This window comes from Rhea pennata, chromosome 1, assembly GCF_028389875.1.
Source record: "Rhea pennata isolate bPtePen1 chromosome 1, bPtePen1.pri, whole genome shotgun sequence".
Classification (NCBI taxonomy): Eukaryota; Metazoa; Chordata; class Aves; order Rheiformes; family Rheidae; genus Rhea; species Rhea pennata.
The window spans coordinates 67868051-67895443 of NC_084663.1; the positions used below are offsets into that span (position 1 = coordinate 67868051).

A 27393-nucleotide genomic window follows, 5' to 3' on the forward strand; every position below is an offset into this window, starting at 1 on the left:
CTTATCCCTAGAGCAAATCATTTTTATTCTGGCAAGCTACTAGCATTTTGTTACCATTATCAAGATGATAAAAGACGGCAGTAGATTTTGTTTTCCACGTGCCCAGAATTGCAGACTTCCATGAGGTTTCTGAAAGGCTGAATGAGCACAAGCATACTTCCACAATTAAATGTGTCATATGCAGTAGAGCTAATGCCAGGTCAGGATGCCGACACCGTCAACACAGCATTTGCGGAACAGATTCATGGCTCACCCGGCATTAGTGCCATCAAAAGATTAGAAAAATGTGTGACTTCAAACTAATCTACTCCATAAATCTTTTAATATAAATTTCACTAAAGCCTGTATCAAAAGGTGATCGTACATGATGTAACCTAGCGTCAGCCTAGCTGACGAAGAACATTAAACTGTCTCTCTGCAGGATTGCTCCTACCTGTTGCATGGTCATCCAAAACTTGCGTTGGAGTAACTCCAGCTTAATTTGCACACCCACCGCTATGGGAAATAAAAGAGAGAGAAAGGAAGACAAGCATAAGTTAGGAAAGGAAGGGTATATATTTGCCCAAAGTAATGGGATGGAATTGCAATTGCAACCTGCCTGCAAGTGTAAATGATAAGCACTGACGGATAAGCACTGAGTCAGACTGTCAAGTGAGAGTCAGAGGTTTAACAAGGAGGCGAAAAGGAGACGTTGACTGCTGTACTGAAGTACTGACACCTCCCACCCACTAACCACGACAGAGATACAAACAGATTAAAAAAAAAAAAAAACAATGAGTGAGCATGAACTTTCATCTTTTTCTGCTATAGATTTGTCAGACCAGAATGGACTTTTATGATCACTCCAGGCTCATCACCTACACTACAGAGTCTCAACCGGAAAAAAGTAGGCCAGTATAAAGAAGAGATTCAAATGCCCACCTGCCTCAAGGGGAGACCACAGTGACTTAGACAGCCATTAAGCCACTGTGAAAGCAGAGAAATACTAATGCCACTTGATGGATGAGTGTAGATCAGAACTGCTTAGCTAACTGCCAGCCTATTCCACATTGCTCCAAGTAGAAGTGTATGTGTGTCTTTTAATGAAGTCCATCTTAACTTCTTGGCTTAATCTCTCTTCCATTCCCAGCATCATGTCCCTGAAGCGAGGCCTAACTCTACATTAGAAAAAAATGTGCAGGGCCTCCCTGACAGAGTAACACAGCTATCCCCCAGGTAGGTTGCCTACGAGTGCACATAATAACCCAATGTGCACATCCTAGCACTGTGACAGAGGAAAACAGGAAACCTCAAGCAAGACACTGAAATAGAATATAAAGTGAAATGAGGGAGAAAAGAAAGTATATAGAGGGAGACCTGAGCCGCTCTTCAAAACCATCAGTATCAGATACCTGTTTCTGCTTTCTATAGATTTTCTCTGAATTAGCAGGAGCTGCACAAGGGGAACAGAATCTCACTTAGGATCCTTAAAATCTGAATCACATTATATACTATGTGGATGCTTTTAAGTCTGATCTGATGTTCTAATTCAGTTGGTTAAGAATGAGAATCACAGTATGCTATATTTTCTTGCAGCAAATACAGAAAACCTGGCATCAGCTGGAATCACAGCCATGTTACATCAGCTCTGCCTTTTATACCAGTGTCAGTGTCCTTCTTGTCACATTCCCATTGCTGGTTTATCTTACAAAATCCCATTCACAGGCATGTTTCTTATCCAGCTCTCCCTGTTGCAGAATCAATCTGACTGCCTTTATGTGGGGTCAAGGGATTATTTTGTGCAAGTGCCATGTCCCTAGGCCTCAAAGAGCACAAACCAGACAAGATACAATGTTCGCTCAAGATTCATCCATATCTACTTCAGCCCTAGTGAAGTCATCAACATCAGTGGGTTTATGGCAGGCCCTGTTTAGCCTAGTGTCCCTTTAGACCAATCTTTGCCAGACAGCAAATAGAGCCACTGCTGCTGAGTCCACTGAGGTGCAGAAGATCTGATTTGGTGTGTAGCTTTGAATAATTTCCTTGTTATTCTTTAAAACTATCTCAGTCAAGAGCTTTTCTCCTTCTCACAGCAGATTGCATTGATAGGTATGAGCATTACCTGGGACACACAGATTTTGTAAGATGTGAAGAGAAGTTGGTATCTAGAAAACTAACCTTGTAATGAAGAGACTTACTGAGCAGCTCATGTTTTTGCTAAGAGGAACATCTATCCAGAAATCATTCCTCAAAGGGACCTTAGCTCCTGGTCAGGAATCTTTGCCTCCCCCTTCCCCCTCAAATATGAGTGGTATCTTCCAAATTCAGAGAGAGTTGCCTGCAACATGAGAGCAGAAAGTAGCTGGGGGCTTGCACTGGTGTCCTGTAGCACGGACAGGAAGCACGCTCTCCTAGCTCTCTTCTTCTGTTTTCTGTAATGCCCACAGCCATGTCTAGCCATCTGTCAGCAAGCTTTGTCCTTCACACGCAATCTTTCTGAATCCTAGCCTCTCCATAGGGCCTGTGCTTACTGATCTCTACACCAGTCCTTCCTTCACAGCAATCTCTTTGCTTGGTGCCTAATAGACATCCCTAGCTATCCCCTGTGGAGCTGCAGTGTCTGCCATTCTCTCCTCACATTGTTGTGCAGTCTGAAGAGGTCACTGGAAGCAAAGTTAGGGGCTAGTTGGACTTTCACTCAGGTTTGTCTGTCCAAACAGTGGTGGGGATGGCTTCCACCAAGGGGGACCACAATAGAGAAACTGCTCCATGCTCCTGCCTGGCAGCACTGCTTCTTGCCACTCAGGGGCTTGGCGGCTCCTGGTAAAAATTAGGAGAATCTTCTATGCGCTCAAGTGATGCAAGGGAGCCAGGAACAACCTCCCAGTACTGGTAACGGACAGATGTCTTGGTGCCTTTAGACATCCAGTGAGGATAGGGAGAAAGGTGGAAAGCAACATCTCTATTTCAGTAAAGGATGATTCCACAGCTCAGATGAGAGAGAGAAAACTAGAATAAAACCCTCTCTGCTTGTTCCAAGTATAACCAATAGTTAATGAGCCTTTTTGCTCTGGTGGCAAAGAGCACACTGCAGGAACAGAAAGATCCAAGGTCCATGAAATTCTGAGTGGTCCTGGTGCGTGCCACAGTAACAACCATAAAGCCCTTGGAGAGACCAAGGCTAACAGCTTTATTGCAACTAATGTACAGCTAACCTGAGCAACTGTGGTTTCCCAGTGATAGTACAAAATATGAAAACAAACAATGCTGCACACCTTGCGTATTTAGATGTTGCTTCACCATGTTGATAAGCTACCCAGACCCATGCACAACTTCCTGCCGGCAGGTACCCTGTCTGCCCTGCATACCGAAGCGGGACCTGCTGCATTACTGCAGCTGGCTTTCTCAGGACTCATCGGCTGCCGTTCGGCACACAGATAATAGCTTTCCCCTCCACCTGTTCATGCCTCTGTGCAGCGTGCCCGCCTCATTAGCTCATCCTCTGCTTGGCTTTCTTTCTGTCTGCCTTCCCTACCTTGTCTCCTTGATTATCCATATGCTGTTTTCATAAGGAGCTTTCCTCAAGATTTAATTCTCTGGCCTGCCACGCCACAAAAAGGCATAACAAAGAGTCATAAGATTACATTCTGTAGATTGCTTATCAAGATGTACCTTGTCATTCAAAACCTGTTTTCACAGTGGTTGGTGTGAGTTTAAATAAAAACCATGACTCCAAAGGAAGCAGCAGAAAAGCCCTGCCTTTCCATCAAACTTCGTTTCGTATTTCTTGTAACTAAAATATTCCCATTTTACCCCTCAAGCCAAAATGAACTGCTCCATTCAGTCTAAGAAAAGTCCACTAAAAATTTAACATAAAAAGTGACTTCAAGACAAATTAAAAATAAAAAAAGCCCAAAACAAAGGCAGACTGCCAATAGTACTGGAGCTCAGAGAAGAGGCACTTAAAATCAATCAGTGAAAAACAATAATTCTTGCAAACTTTAGCTACTGGGATAATCAACATGCAGGACAAAGGCAAGTGAGACGTTTGATTTTGAAAGGCAGGTGGAAGAAGCCCTGGGAGAAACCAGAGGGAAGCGGTGGGTTGGATTTGGGACCTCACCACACCGACAGGTTATCTCACATAGGGCAGGGGATGCCTCCGCCATTATGTGGATATAACTGCAAGCAATATTTGTGGTGGACATAGTGGCTGACCACACTCTCCCCGCCACTCACCCACTCCAGTGGAGTGAATCACACGTGTAAAAGCTCCTCTCTTGCCCATTCTTCTCCTCACAGCTACTCCCCACTCCCTCCCCATATTCTTCAAGTTTTCCCTGAATTACCAAGTAAGTGAATGCCAGGACATGCTCTGTTGAGCGCTGAAGTGCTACAATAGCTTGCTGTGCCTGCGAAGGCACCCTTCGTGCAGCCCGTTGTGGGCATTTCTTCGTTACGCTCCTTGTAACTCACAGTGCCATATGCCCCTCTCCACTGCCAGGGCACCGATGGGAAGCAGAGTGTCTGGGTCGCAGGCCCCATGGTGTTTCCCTGCTGCCTCCCCTTTCCCACATCCGCCAGCCTCATCCCTATACAAATCCGGCAGACCCAGCGGCTTGTTCCCTTCCCCTTCGCATGCCTTTCTTCCCAGGTTTATTGTGATCAGCCATGCCAGTGAGGGGAGGGCGGGAGGGGAGGAGGCACTTCGGCTCAGCCATTCCTCTCATAACCTGTGCCTAACAGCTTGGTCCAATCTGCCTGGCAAGGGGCCGCGGGGAGCTCCCCCCACCCCAGTGCCTCCGCACCCCTCCTTGAGCCCTTTATATCATTCACCGGGAGAGCGAAGGAAGCAAGGAGGGGGAGGAGGGAGTACGCGCGCCAGAGAGACGGCGAAGCAGACAACTGCTCTTTTGCCAGTATGGGTTGAGAGAAATCAAAATCTTCTGAGCTCCTTCCGCCGGGTGTTTCAGAGCAGATCCTACCTGCTCGGCAGGGTGATTCCTTTGCAGTGTATGTGCGCATTCCTGTGCGTGTGCTGCTGCCACCGCATATGTACCCCCAGCTGTCACTTCACTGCGCTCAGTCGCTCCCTCTCCCGCCTCTCTCTCTCTCCCCCTATTTATTATTTACAGAGGATTACAGTCCCTTTCCCACCCTGTCATCTAACTGTTCTGCTTCTCTGCCTGCTGTGTGGGTCTACCAGCTGGCTAGCCCGCAAGGAGACAAGGGCTCGTGCCAACAGGAGTCCAGCAAGAACTCATCGGGCAACGGAGGGAGTTTCTGCAGGATTTGCTTTGGGAATTGCACAGGATTCGCTGGAAGAGCTGGCTCAGAGGAGGGTCCACCCTAGCCTGAGAACAGTAAGTAGAGGCTCGCTTGTCTGTATATCTCCTGGGCTATGTGAGATCTTTCAGTGGGGCTGCCCCCAAGGAAGTGGCTTCCTCAGGGAGGACATTGGCAGGCAGAGACAGCACTGGCTGCGACTCAGTGCAGCAGAGAAATCCCAGTTGCATGAGGCTGAAGGGCAGCAATTTTCCTGATAAGGCTGAACGACAATTCTGCCGCGGAGGCTGATGGTACTGGTTCTAGTCCAGTTTAAATATGGGGAGCTGGAAGCAACTTCTAGTTGTGAATGGCATCAAGCATCTTTAGCTACAGCACGGACAGCTCAAGTGCAGCTTTGAGGCTAACTGCTTGGTGCGGTGATAACTATGTACTCGGCAGTTCCTGGTGACCCTGGCTCCTGTCCCCTCCTCAGCAAAGAGGAATGGGTCCAACACACCAGGTGCCACTCATCTGACCAGTGGAGGCTTTGTTGGGTAGCATTTTGGTCTCAGCTGCCCTCCTTAGTAGGAAAAACTTAAAATGGAGAAGTGAACAGGGACTAAAATTGGAGGGGATGACTGACCTGAAATTCAGTAAACAGGCTTAAGGATGAGTTCTTTGTGTGTATGTTGCATGTACATCTTCACACATAAAGCTCACGGACATGATCACAGGCCACGAACTGTATCACAAGTGGGGCCAAAAATAAATCCCGAGTTGTTTCCAGAATCCCTGCAATTTGAGTCTGTGATTTCTGAACTTCTGGGAGGAAGGTGCACCAAAAGCGATGGGAGTGAAGACAGTATGGAAAGACTTAACAGCCTTTTCCAGTATTGCTCTGCCTAGGAGAAAAGGGGGAGGAGAAGGTCCTGAATGAGCTGATGTGAAGCCTCCTACGGATTTTGCTTCAGGCAGGGAAATACATATGTGTGTTAGTCTGTGCATATGTTTGTGTGCATATATACACATGAGGAGACACGTGTGCACATACATATCAAGCAGGGCATTTTCCTCTGCTTCCTCTGCTGCCTGCCCAGCTTATTACTCTATTGCATCTCATTCTAATTAAGAGAGTCATATAAGATCAGAGTTCTCCTAGTCTAGGGAGAGGGGATGTTTGGAGCTGGCAGTCTAACCAGGTCATTACCGAATCAGGTCCCAGGCCTGCAATTTGGATTGTCAGGTAGACTGAATGTGCTGGTTCCAGTGCGTCCCTGATTTGAATGGTAGGTAGCAGAATACAGCATTGGTCTGCCATCGGTTCCTCTTCTGCCACTGAAGGATTGAGAGAAAAATTAAGAGCTCATTTTGAAAAGAGCTGGAGCAGCTGCTGTCCAGAGTACTATTAAACAATTTACAAGAAGGACAGCGTCTCCCTTAAAGGCTTGTCACAAAGTAGGGGATATTTCTAGCTGTGAGGAGAAAGGGGTGCCTTTCCAGAACCTCAGACCATTTTTCTTCTGAGCTCTTAGGCATGTTTTGGGGGACTGGATCTTCCTCTAACTGCCGTGGGCAAGCAACATTTGCAGGAAATCATTCCACATGAATGAAGGGCTTGAGGGAGTTGTCTCCCTGTCAGACATCAGTGCAGTCTCTGTCAATGTATGTTGCCCATTTGGAGGAATTCATGGTAAATCCTGAGCAAAGAGGCTGTTTGCAAAGAGGAGGAGGGAAGCTCTCTTATGTAATTTTTATACTACATCATAGCTTTACCTTTGCTTCCAGCAAAGTGAATGCCATGTGTTAGCAAGGTGCACTCAGAGCTTTGGTATCTTCATGAGTTACTCCAACCTCCTGCCCTTCCTCTAGCTTTGCGAATACTGATTCAGAAAGGGTTTTTGGAGCTCTTCAGAACCACAGAAGCCTGACAAAGGCAGAGCTGCCATCTCAACATGGCAGGGAGGGCCTCAGCAGCACAGGGCCAGGACAACACTGACAGGGAGCACTGGAGGCTGGAGCAGAGTGGTAACAGGCCAGGGACAGGCTCACTCCTGTGGGAGGGTATGTCTGGGTAGGACTTCAGTGACTCTTCAGCACTTGCCTGTTGCTGATTCAGAAGAAATACCAAGCATTTCCCTTCACTTGCCATGTTTGATTACAAGCAGCTGTTTACAGTGCTTGACATCTGTCCCAGTCCTGTGTGGCTCAAGTAGCAACCAAAATGACCATACTGGGATACCCCTGCCAGCTGGGTAATGCTCAAAATGCTACACTATGACACATATTGCACTTCTGAGAAAGCACTGACGTTAAAGAGTACTGGATTGTTTCTGGCCATACTGTAAACTGTCTAACATGAAAATACTCCACAACACAAACCTTATTCCTCCTGTGGTTTTACTGAAATACTTGCTCACAAAAATGCTTTTTGTTGTTCAGAGGACCCTAATACCAAGAAGAAATATTTGTTTCTATGTGCCAGTTCAAATCCAGGCTGGATGGATGTAAGGGAAAGTTGCCTCACCTATGAGAGATGGGATTATATGAAATACCATTTTATTCATATTGCAAAAACAAGCACTTGAAGGTTAGGAAATGTTGGGATTCAGGGCACCGTGCCATCTGCACTGGGTTGCAGTCCTGACTATTATGATCACATACTGCATTTTCATAAGGCTGCCTCATTCAGGGAACCGGCTGTACGGCACTCAGGGAGTGAAGCAGTGGGTTGTTATTATTTTGGTACTGCTACGTGTGTGCCTGTTTTATTTGTTTATTGCCTGTCATGAAGCCCTGCAGGCAATACATCATTATTCATTGCCTTGTGGTGTTCAGAAGATGTTCGCTGCTCTAGTTGCTTCACAGATGATAGAGAATTTATTCTCCTGATGAGGCAAGAGAGAGTGGTTATTTTCCTTGCTGTTGAAAGGAAAAGAGATTTTCCCCTTAGCCACACAGTGAACGAACAGCAGGTGCAGAAGTGGAGCTTGGGAACTCTTGGCTCTTAGCATCATTAATGCCTTGAGACCACAAGAGCTTACTGGCTAAGCCATCAGCATTTTGCAAAACATCAGCTGTGAGTACTCAGCAGTTCCGCAAAACGGCCCCTAGGGTCTCCTGGTGGGCACCCGCAAAATTAGGAATGTACAGATTGGTCACCTGCCAAAACTGTGGTTTAATATTTTAAGTTGACAATATTAAAATGGTCTCATTTATTACAACATCCTCATTGTTATCCTATGTATCATGTGTCCTTTGCACTGAGTATGGGACATGGTACTTGAGTATGGGAAAATAGTACTTGATCAGCAAGCAAAGGCTGAGTTGTAATGCATATACACAAGTGGGTGAATTAAGGTCGTGCAGGTATTAACTAATTAAGTGCTTGGCTTTGCAAAGCAAATGGCGTATTTTTTCACACAGAATATTTTTTGAAGTGAAAATGACTCTTTCTTGATTCTTTTTTAAGAATGCAAAAGCAGGACACTTTCTCTTATTTACACATTGTAACTCCTCACACCCATCATGGGAAGGACTGAGACCTAAATTTACATCAGGGTCACACAAGTCTGAACTCCATGAGTATCTGTGAGCATAGGCTTGTTACTCGGAAGTCTTGCCTGAGATCATTCTCCTCCTCACTCAGAGGAGGCTGGGGGACTTCCTTCCCTATGTAGCATTCCTTCACTTGAGGAATAAAATCATAGGACCACATTGTGATTCTGAAGAAGTGCTGTTAGAAGAAACTTAGCTTAGCACTCATCACTTGTGCTCTCTTTCCACCCCTGACTAGGCCCTCTGCTGCCAGTGCTTCCCAAAGCACAATGTGCTGCTGCTGTGGTTTTGCTGTGAGGGAGCAGAGGGGCTGAAGGAGGACCCTGTTCTGCACACTTGCATTTAGTGATTTTGATGGGCTATGAATGTTATCGTGCCTGTACTCCTTCCATGGCTGCAAACCCTCCAGACAACTGAAGTCACATCGAATCTGAAGATGTTCCACAGCCTCAGTGAACTCTGCAGCATGGATCTGAGCAGCCATGCTGGAGCTCTGGCCAGCAATGGCTGTCACTGCATGTCGTTGAGGTGTGGGCAATGTTGCTGACTTCTAAAGCCTGTAAATGTATGCCAGCGATCCTCAGGCACAGCTGGTGCTGCAAGCAGCAACCTGGACCTAGGCAGTTTGCATGGATGTTGCAGGGAGGCCCCTCTTGGATGCTCTGGGAAGGTGATGAGGGGAGATAGGGAAGGGGGAGGAGAACTCTAGGCCCTCTTTTAACATGCAGCATGGGACTCCTGGTGCCATAGGCGCATCCAAGTGAAACAGATCCATGCAACTCACTAAGGCAGAAAAAGAAATCAGCAAAAGTTCAGAATAAATGTATCAAGTGCGAACAATGAGAGTCAGCCTTTCTTTGGGAAGTTTGCCAGGAGCTTTGTGTGCTGGGTCACTGATCTCCTTACGATAAGAGCAGAGAGGATTTTTACTGCTGGCATCCTGCGCTCTGCCCCACTGCTGTGCATGCATGAATGACCCCTGCCCCTGTGAACATGCCAGGGGCATAAGCTTGTTAAGTGACACGGCAGTGAAGTTCTGCCTCATCCCACAGTGTTTTCTAACTCCTCTCCCCTCTCTGCTCCAACTGGCAAAGCGGTGAGTGATTCTTCTTGCAGCTGATATAGTCTGATTTTGAGAGGCTAGCAGCCAGCAGAGCTCAGCCAAGGTGCTGGATGAGGAAGAGTGGGAGTGACTCTTTTACCCAACAGCTAAGGTGACAGCAATTCTCCATCACACTGGCTTCTCCACCAGGCAGCATTTCAGTTCCCAGGAACAAAAGTAACAAACGTTGCTTGGAAGACCAGGGAGCTTGGAGTCCTATATCTTTCAGGATATAGGCTATGTTAAGAGGCAAAAGCAGTTCCTGAGCAGACACAGGCTTGAATGATGGCAGATAAGCTGGTGTGGGACAATTTATGTGCATGGGATCACCCAGATTTGCAGAAGATCATCACGTCTTAGGGATTAGAAAGCACAAGGAGAAAGCTTTATGGTTGAGGCACCTTGACGTAAGTAAGATGTAACAGGGGTGTTTTTGGTATTGATGTGGTAGCTCCTTGATTTGGCAGTTTGGCTCCTTCACTTGCTTTACTGTTCAATAGATGTCTCACCTAGCATTCTAGGGATAGAGCAATGAATGGGGAGCTATTTGATCAAAAAACTAATATTTTCATGTTTAGTGGCTAAATTGAGGATCCTCCCTCTGCCCCACTGTGTAAGTACATGTGTCTTTAATCTCACACAGGCAGGGTCCCTCCCTGCTATGGATCTGCTGCCTTTTTAGCCCCTAATAAGAAGAGAGTATTGGGGCATCTCAGTGTTTCTGAGCCCTCAGAGAACCCTTCACAAATGTGGGCCCATTTTCTTCTTCTTAAACACACAGAATAAAAACAAGAAAGAGATTATTTTGGGATCCTGAGTACCATCCAACTAAGAAGTGAGGAAAGTGTCTGTGGGGGCGGGGAGGGAGATGAGCAAAGCAGAAACAGGATTCTCTCACCAAGTCTTCTTCTTTCTCTGCAGTCTCTCCCCGAGGTATGCCAACAATCTACCCCTGGTTAAGCCTGGGGGAATGGCATTTTAAATGTCAATATGCTGAAGGACATCCATGAGGAGTAAAAATGGAAGTGGAAGCAGAACTGTGCCTCTATCAGATCTGTTGAGTTGGGAGTGGTTGCAGGCTGAGTGAAAGGATTACGGGCCTGAGCTACGACTGACCACGGGATTAACCCCTATAGAAAATTAAAGTTGTAGAGAAGACTCTTCCCTCTACAACTGAAAGAGAAAAATTGGGATTTGGATTAGAATTGGCAGGCCTAGTGACAAGCCACCACCCACAGCCAACTGTTCCCGGCTGGATCAGAAAACGTTATCTCAGGCTCCACATAGAATCCCCCCTCCACATCTCACTTGGTTATCAGTTTTTGCCAACAGCACGAGAAGAATAAAAACATCACTCTGTGGCAGAAAAAAAAAAAAAAAAAGAGGAGGAAATTGGGCGAGTAGCTCACATGTCTGAGCCCCCTGCCACTCCCTCACCTGCCTCCCTTCTCAGCTGCCTCCACTTCACTAAATGAAACATGCACGTGGTCTGTCACATTCAATAATACTTGGCGAAGATGCTGGCACACACATGGCTGGATTTCTTCCTGTCAACTGCCCCCTCAGCTCTCCTCCTACTGCTGCTCTGGGCCTCCTCCATATGCCGCACTCTAGCTGCGCTGGGACTTTCCTGTCACTTCTGTGTTGGATATCCCGGTCTCCCCACCTGCTTCTGCAGTATCCCAAGGCGTCCTACTTCTCTGCAGCAATCTTGCTCTTTCCCATCAGTGCTACCCCCTAATCCCTTTCAGATGCTCTGTGCTTTCTCAGATGGTTCAATGAGGTCTGATGTCCTTGATATTCCCAGCCCCTCTGACCTCTCCCACTCTCATTACTGGGAAGGCTTGGGCTGCAAATAATGTGTCTTGGTTAAGGAAAGGGACTGCGAATCAGAAAAACTGGCTTCTCTCATGATTTTGCCATAAGCTGATCAGGGAACTTTGGGAAAGCCCTGTAATTGACCCTGTTAGAACTAATTTATTCTGTGTAACTTTGATAACTCTTACAGATCATTTCTGCAGGACAGGAAAACATTTTCAAGCCTAAGTGATCCAGTGATGCACTTGGCAGCTTTGAAAATCTTGAGCTGAGAACAGATGTGGACTCGTGTTGAGGTCTTACAAACTAAGCATCTGAAATTTCAGACAGCCAAACTTAGCAGCCATTTTCATCTCTATCATAGCTTACCCCTCCATAAAATGGGGATAATATTGACCTTTCTTACAAAGGTTTGGGAAGGAAAAATTTGTTAACATCAGTCACAGCTGCATTTCAAAAGAGTCTATGCATTATCATTTCAAAGATCAGAAGCTTTATGACCTATGTATATCCTAGAGAATAGGGTGGGATTATAATTCATAGCAAGGCAGAAATGTGGCAGGTCCCACAGTCACAGCTCCTTAACCATACTGAGTGGGTTTCGTATGCTTTCTACTTTGCAGCTTGCTGTATGAGGCGTTTTGCTTAACTGTGATCGATCACTGCAAGTCAGATGGCATCATTTCTTCTGCAGCTAGGTTTCTAGTGTGAATTGAAAATGCACTTTCCATTGAGTGTGATAGTACAACGCTAATGAATCCTGAACATGTGTTAATAAATCACATGGAAATGGAGCCCCTGGCTACTTAGCATATAACCTCACTAGGGCAGAGACATACACTGTATGTTTCTCCAGTGCTGTTGAGCTTGGCTGCCATCTCTGTGTGCTTTTGCAATCCAAATAAACAACTGAGGAGGAGCTGCTGCTGAGACAATGAGCTTAAATCTGAAATGTGGTCAAAAATTTGCTTGACTGACCTAGGTCTGTTGACGGAGCAAGAATAGGTATCATACCCATGCCACCTAAACCCACTTCTGGTAGTTTTTGAAGAAGAGTAGCTCCCGCTAGGACAACTCAACCAGATTCTTTAATGAACCTCCAATTCCTATAATTAGCCACCAAGCTTATATGTCTCCCTTCCCTTTGTGTACAGTGTCTTACCCTCTGAGGGCTGACGAAGGAACAGACACAGAATGGGATATTTTAATCACCAGACTCTGGGGTCCCACTGCCCCCCTCCACTGTGACTGAGGGCAATAAAACAGGAGTCCCAGAAACAATAGCTTCCCAAAGGAAAAGGGGGCGGGGGGAGAAAGGTAACCTCTTTAAAGCATCCTCTATGCCCTCCCTCACCCTGTTGGTTTTCTGATAAAGGCTAAAGCAATTTAGCACTGGAAAGGGTCTTTGCCATCACTCATCAAGGAGAGTGGATGCATTTGTATACTTCCTGTTGATTTATCACTGGCAACTGTTGTAGCCTGTTACCTACCCTTTTGTAATATAGGTCACCCTCACGCCATGACAATGGTATTAAGCCAGACTGTTAAAGGAGTCTGATCCTGGAGCTGTGAGCTAAGGGTTAGCACAATGGACTATGACAGATGATCACAGAGAGAGGTTGCTGGGCTCTGTTTCTAACTACAGCTCACACTAGTGACATACTGGGATAGTCACCTGTCTCTATAGCCTCAGGGTCCCTGTCTGGAAAAAGGGGTAATTCTATCTACCTACCTAGAGCTGAGATATTACAGGCTAAGATCTGAGCCTTACTTTCCTTTATACTGAGCATTCAAGGCACTTAATGGAAAGACTGACAGACAGTCTTTCTGGAAACCATCGTCCACAGGTTATTAAATATATAACAATAACAACAACAACAACACGTACAACCATGGTAAGGGCCATTTGTAAAGCAGATGGAAAGCTTTGGATAGAAGGTGTCACAGAACGGGGAATTGTTACTAAAAGTATTGGGATACAATAAACAGAGACCCTTACCACCCTAACAACATGATCCTTGGGACCCTACTTATGAAAGCTAAGGTTTTACAATGATATTACAAACACCACTGGTGTCTGGACAGGGAGAAAGGGAGCACAAGACAGTGATAGCTCCTGCTGTAGCTTTTACGCCCTAGCAAGTACTGCAGAGTCATTACAATTAATGCATCCCCCTGCCTACTCCAGCAGTAAAGCTCTCTGTTTAAGCTAATGAGGGGAATCCTCCTTATGGAGTCCTCTGGGGGTGTCTAACAGCAGGCCAAATGCCCAAGTGGCACTTTAGCTTAGTATACTTCTGGCCACTGGAGCCCGCGGCCAGAAATGGATGGTTTCATTCTGATGCTCTGAACTGAAACAAACAAAAAAAAAAATGTCTTTTACTGTCCTATATCAAAGGGCAAGAAGAAAAGGTCATCAGCTGCCCCACAGGCTACTCTGTTCATATCTCCATAATCTGGAAAAGAGATTAAACTCCACACATGTGGAAGAAAGCTTTGGACATCCCATCCCTTGGATCACAGGGCATTTAGCTAACATGTTCCAAGAAGAAGGAACCACGCAGTAAGCTCACAAGACAGGACAAATCAGGTTTGTGGATCCCTTGGATGACTTCAGAGCATCAGAGGTCCAGCAATGGAGATCAGTTATAAACTTCCAAACCAAGACAATCCCATGCTTCTCTAGAATGGACAGTATGGTGCCTCTCCTCTTTGGAGGTGGGGGCATATATGAGGCAATCCTAGGTCTGGCAGAGTCCTTGCTGCTGGAGAAGCCCTGGGTTTTCAGGCTGAAAGCAGCCAGAGCAGCTTTGGTGGTGCTCTAGAGAGCCTTGAGGTGTGGGGAGGTGCTGGTTGCCCCAGGACTACAGGCTTTCCAGCACTGGGTTTGCAGAGAGCACAGCTGGCCTGCTGCTCCGCGGAGCAGAAGCATCTCAGGTCAAAGCAAAACACCTAATTAAGTCAGAATTCAAGACAAATCAGAGAAAACCTTTACCAAGGAAGTTGTCAAAAATGCTCTCTGCTTTCTGACTCTCTCCTGGCTGCAAGATGTTATTCACTGGTGGCACTGGTATAACAAGCTTATGGGCGATATGTCCTGGGAGAAACCGTTCTTTCTGGATCCTTGGATTTAAAATTTCTCTATAAACATATTATTTCAAGGTGTTAATGCAGAAGCTCACCAGTACTTTCACTTCAATAGCCAGCAACTCTACATATTCCAAAGCTGTAGCTCTGCCACCTAAACATACGTTATGCTTGTAAATGTTGACAGCTTTGTGCAAGAAACGGATGTAGATAGACATGGGTCACAGAAGAGTCCCAAGTACATGTACAAGTCTACCTCTGTGCATACATTTGTAAATGTAAGCTACATTTGTGCCTTATCTCCATATGTACATGCAGATTGCTGCCTTTCAGACTTAGGTAGATGTGTATGAGTGCACAAATGTGTAGCTGCTATCTATAGGGCAGGAAGTATTGTGTTTTTGAGACAAGCTTTTAAAATAACCATGGGTTTATCAAGGTGCCTCCATCTTTGTACATGTTGCAGCACAGGAGACAGCATCAAAGCATGAACAGGTGTTAATCACTACGCACTGTAATAGATTCTAAACATAGGGAAAGAGCTTATTTATACAACACATCTGCTCCTCCCACCTTGCACTCTGTGCTTGAGCCTTGGCACTGCCTTCTAGGATGAGACGCTTGTGAAATACCAGAAATGAGCGCATGAACTGGACCTTTCCTGCCAGAGCAGGAATTAGGAGTAGAAACCCTCACTCTGTTACCATCCTTGCCCTGGGTATGCCAGTCCTGCCCTCAGCCCCTGTTGTCACCTGGGGACGGCACAGCAGAATTACACAGAACAGCGAGCAGCGGAAAACGCCAACCCATAAACTTAGCAGGGGCTTGGGTGAGGAGAGATCAGAGAGGGAAGTGGTGTCACGAAGCACCCAAGGAAGTTTTTTTTTTAGGTTTAGCCCCCTTGATTGGAGCTGAGCCAGCTGATACAGATGGGGTGTTACAAAACAGAGCCAAAAGGCAAGAGCGCAAGGAACAGAGCTATCTATAACCCAGACAAAGTTAGATGGAATGAAGGTGGCGAAGAGGAAAACGCAGAGCGTGGAAGGCAGCCCCTAATGCTGAAAGCAAGGACACGATCAGTCGACAACAGGATTTGGAACTGATCAACTCCAGCTATCCAGCAGTCAGATAAGGCTCTGTGGCTGTCAGCTTAACTCTGCCGTTTATTCCTGTGCTGCAGGGAGTTAAATAGAGCACACGGAAAGCCTACTGCCGGGGAGTGAAAGTCAAGAAGGGAGAGGGAAGGCAGAGACTGTAATTGGACAGTGCCCGGGAGTCGGGTGGAAGTGGCTGCGGCCAAAGCCCCTCCAGGTAAGTGCTTGTGCTTTTCATTGTCCTTGTCGATATCGAGAGCTGGAGGCAGGAAGCTTCAGGGGTGGCATTTAGGACAGAGCATCCAATACGGAGGAGGCTGGAAGTCGTCTTCTCAGCCACTGCGAGCAAAAGCACTGAACGGGGACAGCTATTTGTTGAGGCTTTTCCTTCATTGGAGGCTGCAGGCAAGGCACTCCAGCTCTGTTTGGGGAGTAGTGGGTTGCAGTAGGGGAAGGCTGGAGTTGTTTTGGTGCACGGCAAGGTATTCATCTGTCTGGTGCATCGGCATTTGGATAAATAATCTAAACAGCGTGGCAAAATGTGCTAATACAGGCACTGAAGCTGCCTGCGTTTCTCACTGAGGTGCTTATTTAAATATGATTTACACTCCTGTACAAAATAAAACAGTCATGGGAGCCTGGCAGGGAGGGAGAGAACAGCTGGCATGTGCATGGGGACAGTGTCTCAGTGGGAGCACAGTGCCCATTGAAAATAAAGGTTGTGGACATTGTCAGGGCCCAATGGAGGGGATGCAGGATGGTGTATTTCTGTACCCTTGTGGAAATATGTCCATCTAACTGCTATTGTAACTGTGGGTAGCATATCAGAGAGCAAGCAGGGGGACAGCATGGTCTGTGGTGTTTCCCCTTTTCCTGCTTCCCTCTATTCAAGAGGGAAGAGGGAGGGAAAGAGAGACCTGTTGTCAGTCACTTATTGTCAGGGGAGAGTTTATGGTCTTTAGGTTTCTAATTAGACTGAGTATTTTGCCTTCTTCTAATTAAGATGTAACTCCTCTCATTTCAACACACCCACTCAGTCTCCCTTGCCCCAGGTCCTCCTTTCTCCTCTGAGGCTCCCTTGCTCTTCTGCTCCTGCAGTTGCTGCAGTGTGCAACCCCGAGGCTGAAGCTGTGCTCTATTCAGCCCCTCCCTTACACCACATCTATTTTACCATAAAGCAGAAAGGAAGCACTAATAGGAAGTGTGGAGGGAGAAGTGGCTTGGCAACCACTAGTGCCCAAATTGTGGTTAGCCCAAGCCACGTGTCCTGGAGCAGGACACACAGGTGGCACTAGCCTGTGTGGCAACGAGAAGGAATGAGCTGGAGCTGCTGCCCTAGCAGGGTCACCTCAGCAATTCATCAGGTTAACCTTGAATGTGAGGTTAATGTAGCTATTGTGGCAGGCTATTCAAGCACAGGCTTGTCAGTTTGGCACGTACATGAATAAGGCCTTATTTCTTTATCATGAAGTTCAAAATGAATTAACATCTTGCTGTACCTCTTGAAATATCCTCCATCTCTCCTCCAAAATGGAGCTGATGCCTCAAAGGCAGAACACTAGCTGGGGAAGGGAATGAAAACATTGAGCCCAGACCTGCCTCCTGGGCCCAGGGGACTGAATATCACCCCTTCTGCTTGGTTCTTCTCCTCCAGGTCCTGACAGGCAGGCTGCAAGGTCACTCCTCCACCCTCCAGGGCCATGTGCCAGGCTGGCTGGTGGATGTGAAGACACACTGGAGAAGACAACAATGCTGCCCACAAGTGCTGGCCACCGATTGAGGAGCAGCTTTCCCATGAGGTGGCGAGAGGCTTGCCGTAAGTAATACCTACTCAGGTACTAAGTACAATGCTCCTGTTTCTCAAGGGAATGGAAATAAAATAGGTCATGTCAGGGTTAAGAACAGGGGAGAGGGACAGCTAAGAATGGAGATGTTTGAACTAATTCCTGATTCCTTTAGAGGCCAGGCTAGCTGGGAGGGAGAGCGAGACTCTAAAGCTGAAGATGGGCTTAAAGTGGGACAGTCAGCGATGATTGCTTCTGAATTCTAGTGGGCCTGACAGATGAGAAACAGTGAGAAAGATACCACTGCACAAAGATCCACCCCAAACACTTCTCTGATTGGCACCCTGTAAGCAGCAGACTCCTCTCTGTGGTAGGGGTTTATACATACGTTGCTGAACAAGACTCCCAGCACTTCATGGCAGGAGAAGTCATGACAGATTTTAGAAGTGAATACAAGATGGGAATGCTGAATACTCCTACTAGGCACTGCCACAAGTAGCAAAAATCAACAAGTAAATAAAGAAGACATCCTTTAAATTAAAACATAAACGTTCATTTTCCCAGTGGACCTGAGCATCTACTATAGTACCCCTAAATGCAGAGCATAGATCACTAGGCCGCTGTGGGGCATTAGGGAAGGTACCTGCACCTTAGAAAAACATCTGAAGGTCACAGCAGAGGAAAGGGAGCACTTGGATAGCACTCGTCACTACTGTATGCCCAGGCATGAGCAGACCTGCTCCTGCCCTCTTGATGAAATTTGGGACTACCACTGTAAGAAGCGAGGGGAATTATTTCCTTTTCCAGAAAAAACGGCATCTTTGTAATCCACCCTCACAGACTAGACTGATGTATAAATTATTTACAATGAAAGCTGCTGAGTCTTGACTTAATCTGATATTCCTGGATCAGCTTTCTGCCACCTACTAGAATCACCAAACACCCCATAAAGTAACTTCATCTTTCCCTCACAGAAAAACATACACTGCTCATCCTCCAGCAGGGCTGGCAGACAGCGTTAAGTTCTGCCTATTGCTTCCCTGCTTTTATTCCCTATATAATTGCATCCTAACCAGTGAGATGGATTTCTGGGTCTCAGGTGACATCGTACGTAGATGCATATCTCACAAGGATGGAAAATTAAATCAGTCCTCCTCCATTCTGCGATTTTAATAAAATGTTTCCAAGAGCACAAAGCAATATACGGGTATCTGTCAAACCCTATATGGCTGCAGAAACTTGACACAAATACAATTCCTAAACTTAACCATAACCAGCTGCCTGGCATGTTGTTCCTACAAGTCAGTGCCAGCATATATACTGGTGAAATCCCACAGCAGCTCAGTCATGGACCAGTGGCGGGTAGGTATTTTGAGAGATAAGCCCTGAACAATGCCACCTGTATAGCATTACATGGTCTGTTCTCGCCTTTCTTGGTGTACAAAGCAGCTAAGCGTTATCTCATCATCACAGCTGTCAATCTATTATTAATACTGTACTTTTGTCAAGCATCCAGGAAAAGACAGGGTCACGTGAGGGACTCACGGCTCTTTCTCTTTCCCACTCTTGCTCTCAGTCTTTTAATTCTCATCCTACAACAAGGGAGCAATGTATTCTAAATGGAATTTAATATCACCCAGCCAGACAGTACCTTGACTGTGCCTATTCATGGGCTATGATCTGCTTTCATGGCAATGTCTGCTGTTGACCCCAAGCTTTGCGCAACAGGAAAGCATGGAGGTACTCAGGATAAAGATCTCTCTTACATTTCACTATAACGTTACATAATTATTACCAAAAGAGCACACAGACTGGTACTGGCTTGGCCAATCTATATCTGAGATCTTGACTGTATGACGGAAAAAAAAAAATCTTGAAGAAATTGTGAAAGATGGTTGAAAAAAAAATAGCAGGCACCCTCTTTTATCCCTTAGTCCTTAAGGTAGTTACATAGCTCAGGATCCAAATCATGTAGTTGTCCTTACGCTGCCAGTCCACTAATTAGCCAATTTTCACAAGGGTCATCAGGAACACAAAGAGATCTCAGGTATGATGGCAATATTTGAGTATGAAGGCAGCATCATTGATAGAAGCCAAGTTAAAAAAAAAGAAAAAAAATGGAGGAGGTGACTATGGGGCAGACTAAACTCTAAAGCTGTGAGGGGAGAGAGGAAATGCATAACTGACTGCAGAGCTGCTCCAGTCAGAGCTTCTCCAAAATACAGGTCTCTACTGGCTACCTCTCCTATGACAGTCTTTCCAAAATTCCCTTGGGGTTAAGAAATAAGATATCTCCATTGGTTCTTACAAAAAAGCAAGAATGCAGGCAGGACAGAAGAATCTAGTTTCCAATCCAGGACTGAATGGTAAGACAACAAATACATCCATTTTAGCTGTCATTCAGCTTTAGGAAGACTCTACTGACCCCAAGTGACTGCCTTTATTGAGAAGAAGGGAAAAATAGAGAGGACAGGACATGACGTAGAGGCAAATCTACTTCAGTTCTACTCAAATGTTCAAACTTGTCACCTTAAAAAAACTGCGAGAGCTGAACTTGCTTCCCACATTGAAGAAATTCATCCTAATTCCTTTTGCAGAATTATGATGAAGGATGCAAATGTTTTACATAGACTGCCTGAACATAACTCCCACCCCTCTAATGACAGGAGGCACAAAGCTTGCTTTCCTGTTGCTGATGCTTCATCATCACAGAAATGAGACTTTTAAAGGCCACTGGCTCCCCACGAGGGTTGACAACTAGTGCCCTGACACTATTCATGAGATCTGGACACATGTCTGGAATGGTAATCCAGAACAGCCGTACAAAGCACAAATGATGTTTTGAGGATTTTCCAAACTTACTTTTGAGAGACTCTAAGAGAAGGGGGGTGTGCAGTAGCCTTTTTTCTTATACCCTTTTCCTTATCTATGAGACTGCATTTTTTTCTCATTTCTTCTCTGGTCTGGGTGATTTGGGTCAAAGGAGATGCTTGTGGGGCTATTAGTGTGGGATTCAGAAACCATCTTGACAGAACAGCAAGTGAAAGTGTTCAGTAGGTCAGGATCTCTTTCTTGCTTTATAATAGCTTCCTTGGTCATTCCTCTGTACCAAAATCTAATTCATAAAAAAGTCTCTTACCTAAAGGCCTACACAAACACATGGTAGTTATGGAGAGCAAATGATACCCTGATTATGAGGTTAATTTGGATTGGAGCTTGATCCATCACAAGGTGCAGGTGCAAAATTGACATACTTGTTGTTCTGTTTTGCTTTCCTTTTAAAGGTTTTTCATTAATAGGTTTATTTTTCAAAAAAATGCAGCTCCTTAAGCAGATAGCAGACTCTTCTCTCTCAACCCTGACCTCTTAGAGAGAGGTGTTCTTCATCTCACGTGACTTTTGTGATATCTCCCATCACTCCTTGCTCCAGTTTCTTCTGACAGGAACTAATACTCTGGCATCAGGCAGAAAAAACCCTCTGGAATATACTCTCCTTACTTCCTTGAGAAACTGGAAGGATATTTACTTCCCTGCTCATAAAAAAAAAAAAAAAAAAGGAAAAAAAAAAAAAAAAAAAAAAGAAAGAGTGGCTAACAAGAAACTCACGCTGCCAGGGAGCTGCCTGGTGGCAAAATGGTACAGCCATGAGGAATATCATTCACTGCAGGACACTGCGGTGAGGAGTCCTGCTATGATGGTCATACTGTAGTTGTAGCTGTGCTAAAAGTGGTGATGGATGAGGAGAGGAAAGCACTGCTCTAACACATGTTCTCTCTCCCTCTCCCTCTGCTTTTCAACTACCAGTGCTTGGCTGTTGGCTGTCACTATGTGCTGCAGAGTCCTTCTTTGCTTGCCCTTCTTCCTGCAAGTGTAACAGTGGTAATCTGGAAGTGGACTGCAGTGGCTTGGGCCTCTCTTCCATCCCCTCAGACATCCCCACAAACACCAGGACCTTCCTTTTTCTCAACAACAAACTCAGCACCCTGCCAGGACCAGTGTTTTCCAACCTATCTGCCCTACAGAGGCTGGACCTATCCAACAACTTCTTGGACCAGCTCCCTCAGAACATTTTCAGTGACCTGGGGAACCTCACGGAGCTCCAGTTGAGGAACAACAGCATCAGGGCCTTAGACAAGGACCTGCTGCAGCACACAGCCTTGCTGCGCCAGCTGGACCTCTCCATCAATGGCCTGGCCCAGATACCCTCAGGCATCTTTGATGACCTGCCTGCTCTCCGCTCCCTCTCTCTCAGGTCTAATCGCCTGCAGAGCCTGGACAGGGTGACCTTTGAACCTTTAACCAGCTTGCAGCAGCTCCAAGTTGGGGATAACCCCTGGGAATGCGACTGCAACCTCCGAGACTTCAAGCACTGGATGGAGTGGTTCTCCTATCGAGGTAGGTGCTCAGGCAAGGTAAGCAAAGCAAGGTGTGGGAGATAAGACTGCTAGTTTTTCAGGGAAAGGCAGTCAAAGGCAGGTAGGGAAGAAACACAGGCAGATACATCCAGCAGATCAGGCTGACCTAAATTCCAGGTCTTTGTCACGGAACAGGAGGGCAGTGCTATAATGCTAAGAGATCGTGTAGCACTACTGTACCATGATGCAGTTAATGCCACAGCCAGTCCTGAGAAGGCCCATGTAATCCTAGATTCCCTATTTCCTAGTTTTGTTTCAAATTTCAAAGATTATTTCTCTCTCTCTCTCTCTCTTTTTTTTTTTTTTTTTTTGAGGGGAAGGATCTTTCCTCAAATCACTTGAAAATTTTAGCATTATAAGTTTGCTTCACCCTTTCTGCCAAAGCTTCTAAATAACTATCCACTCCTCTTCCTTATGCTAGGAGAAATAATAACCAGATTTGTCTGTAAAGCATGTCGTTTGCCTTCAACAAAACAACCATAGGAAACAGTACCACTTAGGAAAATATTATAACTAACATTGTCAAACCCAAACGTTCAAATCATTAAGTCAGGTCCTAAGTCTGATTGGTCATAAAATCATTATTTCAGAACAAGTAGTTTTTGACAACTTCATATTTCTAGTTTCTTCTTGAAATATTGAAGGCTAGAATTGTGTAGATTACTTAGCAGGAATTCTGATGGAACAACATTATTTCAGGAGCTGAGATTCTAAGAAACATGTAACATTTTACAAGAATGTTGACTGAAGGCTTGACCTTCTGTCATGGAAGCAACTGAGTAGGAAAGGGTCTCAAATCATGTGGATAGCAACAGTCAGCTGTCATATTCCTGCCAGTTACAGCTATCCTGCAAAGAGATTATCTATGTCTGTGACTAGACTGCAATACATTGAAATATGTATTTGTGTGAGCAGAACCAAACAATCATATGAATGCCACTTTTCCCTTTTGGGGATTTTTTCTTTCTTGATTCTCACATTACAGAATTGATAAAAAGCACACAGAGTTAACTTTGCCTTTTTTTGCCCCTTCAAAATAAATTGCCCAAATTCGCTGAAGCATTTGTTTCAACATCTGTCGCAATTTTCACAAAGGGGAGATAGATTGGTTGTCAGAAGATGGGACCGTGTGTCTGTTGTTATTTTGAGAAGATAGGTCCCAATCCTATCTTTCTGTTTTAATTTCTCCTTTCCTAAAAAGCTTCTACTGACATTTACATAACTCAGTAAACAGTATGAGGGTGACTTAATACATGGTTTCAAAGGGCTTTCATGTCTTGGCCTGAAAGCCATCTACACAGATATCATGCACCAGGAGCTCTACTGTCAAATCCAACCTAGGCAGAAGCATCCCAGCCAGGTGCCATGGTTGAAACCTCTTCATGGAAGGCTAAGCCATGCCAAATGTCCCGGTTAGGCAAAGTAACCTTTCTAAAGGACACCATGTGTGCCCCATCTGCCCTGTCTACCCAATGAATGGAGGTGCAGCCTTTCCTCCCTCCTGCCACTTTTGAGAGGCACAGTAGACCTAGTAGGATATGGAAGGGAGGAGGGCGAGGGCAGCAGCACCTCCTGACTTCATCTTACCCTTGAACTCTAGGAACATCCCATGCTGGATCACGGTTCCCTTTTGAGGTAGGAAGAAGCACTAGGAAACCTCTCTCCACTCAACAAAGCACTCCCACATGAGGGACTAGATTTTACAGCACCAACACTGTAACACAGTGGTTCTACGCTTGAAAAACATAATGCTGCTATGACTGTCTTTTGTAGGCTGTGTTTAAATGCTCCACCATAGCACTGTATCAGGATGCAGCTGTAATTCACTCCTATTATCTCTGTTGGGACAGGCGGGAAAATTGACCAGCTGGCATGTACCCTGCCCAAAGAGCTGAAAGGGAAGGATATGCGAATGGTGCCTATGGAGATGTTCAACTACTGCTCACAGCTGGATGATGAGAACAGCTCTACTGTGCTGGACAATACTGGCCCACCTTGCACTAAAGGAAGCCCAACTCCTTCCAAATCTAAATCGGGACCAGAACCAGAGGTGGAGCCCAGTGTGGGATGCCCTCAGAAACAGCGATACAGGCCTGTGAGCGTTCGCCGGGCTATTGGCACTGTGATCATTGCAGGGGTGGTTTGTGGCATTGTGTGCATCATGATGGTGGTGGCAGCAGCTTATGGCTGTATCTATGCATCCCTCATGGCAAAATACCACCGGGAGCTGAAGAAGAGGCAGCCACTCATGGGTGACACAGAGGGTGAACATGAAGAGCAAAAACAAATCTCTTCTGTGGCATGAAACCCTTCTAGGAAGGCAAGGACAGCAATGAACAAAGGTACCTGAGAGCTGCCAAGCATGGGGTCTTCCTGAAATACATCTTCCCAGACAGACAGACTGTGCTATTGCTCCACTCACCCAAGTAGTGCAACACGCTTCTGGGGGGTCAGGAAACCTGGCTCTAATTTCTGTTCCTCTGTCCCAGGCCCCTTTTGTGCCCTTCCATCCTTGGGCCCTTCAAGGCAAATAAAGTAGAGTCAGACCTCAAGTGCTTGCTGTGCCTCATGTCCTTGCACAGAGCTTCCCTCACATGCCTGCTTTGGCAGCAGCTGGCACCTTCTGGGAACCTGTGCCATCCCTTCAGCTTCAGGACTTCAGGACCCTCTTGGGTCCTGCCCAGAGCTCTCTGCAGAGAGAGCAGCTCTATGAAAGCTCATGGACACCAGGGAAGTGTCCATGCCTCACTGTTGGGGTCACTGCTGTTGTGTGACAGTAACTTGCTCCTCACTCAACAAATCAGTGTAGCCAAGAGCATGCTAGAAGGGATGGAAGGTCTCTAGGGGATGGCAACTGTCTGAGATAGATTTCCCTTCTCACTTTTAGAGGTGGAAGGATACCTACATCTTTTGAACACTGCCTGGGAGCACAAAGTTCTTTTTGCTCCTGGCCAAGGACAGGTTTACAAGCTGATACATGTGTCATCCTTTATAGGTACACAGAGACTGAGCCATGCTCTTGTACACACACACACATATACACACATGCACACAGACAGGCTCACTCTGATACACATACACAGATACAGCCCTGCTCCATACCTCCAGGCACCCCATCTGTGCATGCAGAGCCACATGTGCACAAATTGATCTGCCCTGTGCAGGCAGCCATGAACACCTTTAGCCACTTTACCTTATTTTTATTATAACAGTGCATAGCACCTACTGGTTCATAGAAAATACATGAACACTGTCACTGAGGAGCTAACAAAAACATTTCAGCCATACTGCAGAGCCAGTGAGGGAAGGGGCAGGAGAGGACAGAGAAAAGCAAAATTAGCATGAGTCAGCAAAGATGCGTACAGAGCATAAAAAAGGTGTGTTTTTGTTATCTATTTTATCTTTTCTATGATAAATGGAGAGGCTGAAAGATACAAAGCCTCCATCTGCAAGCATCTGAAGGGCAGAGAGAAGTGGGTCACAGGAAAGATACACAAGACAATGTGGCTCACCAGTCGAGGCAGTGCAAGTCATGCTGAGGGATGGTGTAGCCTAAGGGGAAAGTTCCGGGGTGGAGGGGGAGAAAACAAACAGCCAGAGACCTGGCATTGCTGGCAGAGGGGCAAGCATGCAAGCATGGTGCACGTAGTAGGGGTAGTAGGGCAACGCAGCGAGGTGACCGCAGAAAGGGGACAGAATTCTGGAGGGTCTCGAGGTGAGGACAAAAATCTAAACCACAGCATGGCACAGAAGGGAGGGCCCACGGAGACGCTGATACGGTACACAGCATGGTACACATATGCTCACCTCATATCCACTGCTATGTTCACCACCAGCGACAGCTGCACATGAGTATGCCCATACATACAACTGTACACACTGTAACCATCATGTACAGTAACTTTCCCCAACCAGATTTTAAAGCCCTCAGACTGCAGTGCCTCATATTAATCTCAGCTTTTTACAACCTGACAGGAAAAAAAATAAAAGTGAGAGGGGAAAAATATAAAAGAAAAGGAACATAACATAAGGATTCAGTTTATATCACTGGAAGTGGGATAAAATGCTGTCAGCAGGGGAGAGCACACATTGCCATGGTAACCCACTCTAACCCATCACAGTGGGTATTCCTGGGCTAGGAAGATGACACTGGAGGTCGTGCATCTGCAGTGCCTGTGAATGGTGTGATCCTCACCATCAAGGAACAAACTGGCAGCAAGTTCAGCTTTGCATGGTGCTTCGCTAGTAATCTGTGTGGGAGGCCAGTATGCACTACAGGTGGACTCTGCCAGGGCATGGCACCTCTCCCCCCTGCTCCAACTGAACCCCAATGCCTTTGGGTATCTTGCAGAGCTCCTGCTCAGTGCTGCTGGATTCCCGTGGAAGTGATTCACGCTGGCTCTTCAACCCCTTTTGGTCCCAGCTAGGTTGTTGTACTGATCCATGGGAACACAATGCCAATCTTTGATGTGAGCTTGGAATAGCACAGTCCCTCCTGACCTGCCAAAGGCCATGAGAGGCAAAGAGACAGGAGACTGTTTTCGCATTACTTCGCTTTGATACAGGAATGCAGCGGACAAAGAAAGATGTTCTTCAGGGAGCAGAAGACCACATTGCCCTAGAAGAAGGATTGGGAGAAGCAGTCCATCCACAAGCGTGTGCACATACTATTACCCCTCGCTGCCAGCACACTGCATGCTGGGAGGAGAAGGAGGAGGACAAGGGGGGCTGGCAAGATGTGAGGAGGAAGGACTCTTCCCCCATGCACTGTATAGCCACTCAAACCATCCCATCTGCTGCAGCTGTAGCCCACTCTGAAGGGCAGAACTGGTGCACTGCAGACTCCTTATGTGTGTTACTGCTGCTCCACATTCTCAGCAAGCCAGGACTACAGTAACTGCTGGATCCAAACCTCTCCCCAACTCCCCTCTCAGGGGAACTTCTTTCTTTACCATACTGGACTCTGCAATCATACTTGAAATGGGACTTGAGTCAGAGTGGTATATTTATAGATATATATTTTAATTGCATCAAATAATGGTGAAACATTGCACAAAACAATTGGGGTGTGTGGTGTGTGTGTGTGAGAGAGAGAGAGAATGAGAATGTTTTTAAGGGGATAGACTAGAGGTAAAATAAATGGGATGGAGGCATGGGAGGATGTGAGGAGGAAATCCCGCCTTTCCTGCACCTCCCCTGTGACCTCCTGCCCCGACCATTTTTCTTTGTTGCTAATAATATTTTCCACATCTTATGTTGTGGGGCTGATGATGACCTCGCCCATCCTTTCC

At 46.1% G+C, this 27393-nt stretch overlaps 2 protein-coding genes across 2 annotated transcripts in view; one reads left to right on the top strand and one right to left on the bottom strand.

Moving 5' to 3' along the window:
• CACNA2D4 (calcium voltage-gated channel auxiliary subunit alpha2delta 4) overlaps positions 1-27393 on the bottom strand; it is a 131616-nt gene that overhangs the window by 25527 nt on the left and 78696 nt on the right. Inside the window, exon 28 of the mRNA XM_062570259.1 lies at positions 434-495. Within this exon, the coding sequence (XP_062426243.1) occupies positions 434-495 (62 nt within the window). The remainder of the gene's footprint in view (positions 1-433; positions 496-27393) is intronic.
• On the top strand, positions 17653-24592 carry LRTM2 (leucine rich repeats and transmembrane domains 2). The gene is made up of 3 exons (XM_062570272.1): positions 17653-17719; positions 21492-22082; positions 23953-24592. The coding sequence occupies exons 1-3, from the start codon at positions 17653-17655 to the stop codon at positions 24405-24407; spliced, it is 1113 nt and encodes a 370-aa protein (XP_062426256.1). The 3' UTR covers positions 24408-24592.

Coding starts and splice junctions, on each gene's coding strand:
- LRTM2 (XM_062570272.1), top strand. CDS start 17,653: ATGCTGCCCACAAGTGCTGGCCACCGATTGAGGAGCAGCTTTCCCATG. Junction 17,720..21,491: donor GAGGTGGCGAGAGGCTTGCC/GTAAGTAATACC, acceptor TTCAACTACCAG/TGCTTGGCTGTTGGCTGTCA. Junction 22,083..23,952: donor GGAGTGGTTCTCCTATCGAG/GTAGGTGCTCAG, acceptor CTGTTGGGACAG/GCGGGAAAATTGACCAGCTG.